At 41.5% G+C, this 936-nt stretch overlaps 1 protein-coding gene across 1 annotated transcript; it reads left to right on the plus strand.

Annotated features, from left to right (window-relative positions):
- Window positions 1-207: 207 nt before the first annotated feature.
- Window positions 208-715, plus strand: LOC138176457 (large ribosomal subunit protein eL39-like). Its single transcript, XM_069107243.1, has one exon. It carries the CDS (start codon window positions 255-257, stop codon window positions 408-410), a length of 156 nt encoding a protein of 51 aa, XP_068963344.1. The 5' UTR covers window positions 208-254; the 3' UTR covers window positions 411-715.
- Window positions 716-936: the final 221 nt, after the last annotated feature.

Here is a 936-nt window from a genome sequence, read left to right on the forward strand (position 1 = left end):
TTTAGCTCACTTGAAAGAAGCTAGGAGGCAGAGATGAGAGGGAAGTGTCTTCCAGGCATAGGGGACAATCAGAAAAATTATGTAGTGTAGGGGGATAGAGTGTCTAGTTGTGGATCAGCAAGGAGGTCTATGCCACTGAATCAGAGAGTATATAGCGAATGAGTATTATTTAACAAGGCTGGAAAGATACGAGGAGGGAGCCTTCTTCACCCATCCAGCCATCGTGGTGGAATCTCAGCTGTCATCCCATCATCATGTCCTCTCATAAAACATTTAGAATCAAGAGGTTCCTGGCCAAGAAACAGGAACAGAATCGTCCCATCCCTCAATGGATTCGAATGAAAACTGGTAACAAGATCAGGTACAATTCAAAAAGAAGACACTGGAGAAGGATCAAGCTCAGATTATAAAGAATGGTGAATGGCCAGTGCAATGAAAGACATTCAGCACCAAGACCGCCTCCTCCCCACCCCTTACCATGGCATCCTTCCATTCATCAATCCATCTATCCATCATTTATCCATCAATCACTCAGTCACCTCATTGTCCCCAATAAGAAGAAAATGCCACTGTTGCCCTCCATTTGGGAAACCCTCTGCCAAGATGCAGACATCAAAAAAAAGGCCCCAACAAACTGCTAAAATTGTGTTGCCATCAAATGTTTTCATAAATTTCATCCATGAGTTTGTGTATCGTGTGTGTTGTGATATAGTTTAAATTACTGTTATTTACATCTCTGTAGCATTTGTATGTTTGAGGTTATGCTTAAAAGGCAGAGATCATAACGAAACAAGTTACTCCTGTCAAAAAGAACCAAGCTCTAATCCTGCCTTGAACAAGCTGTCACAATAAACTCTCTGTGTTTTGTTTTGTGTTTTAAGGAGTTATTAGAGAGCACCTAGCTCACAGGTTTGTTGTGGGGGATCTTAAGATTTA

The sequence above is a fragment of the Petaurus breviceps genome, unplaced genomic scaffold, assembly GCF_028583685.1.
Source record: "Petaurus breviceps papuanus isolate PSGF00001 unplaced genomic scaffold, PetGlider_PUasm1.0 89483, whole genome shotgun sequence".
Lineage (NCBI taxonomy): Eukaryota > Metazoa > Chordata > Mammalia > Diprotodontia > Petauridae > Petaurus > Petaurus breviceps.

Bases quoted from the DNA above. Each gene is read 5' to 3' on its own strand.
- LOC138176457 (XM_069107243.1), top strand. From the start codon at position 255: ATGTCCTCTCATAAAACATTTAGAATCAAGAGGTTCCTGGCCAAGAAA.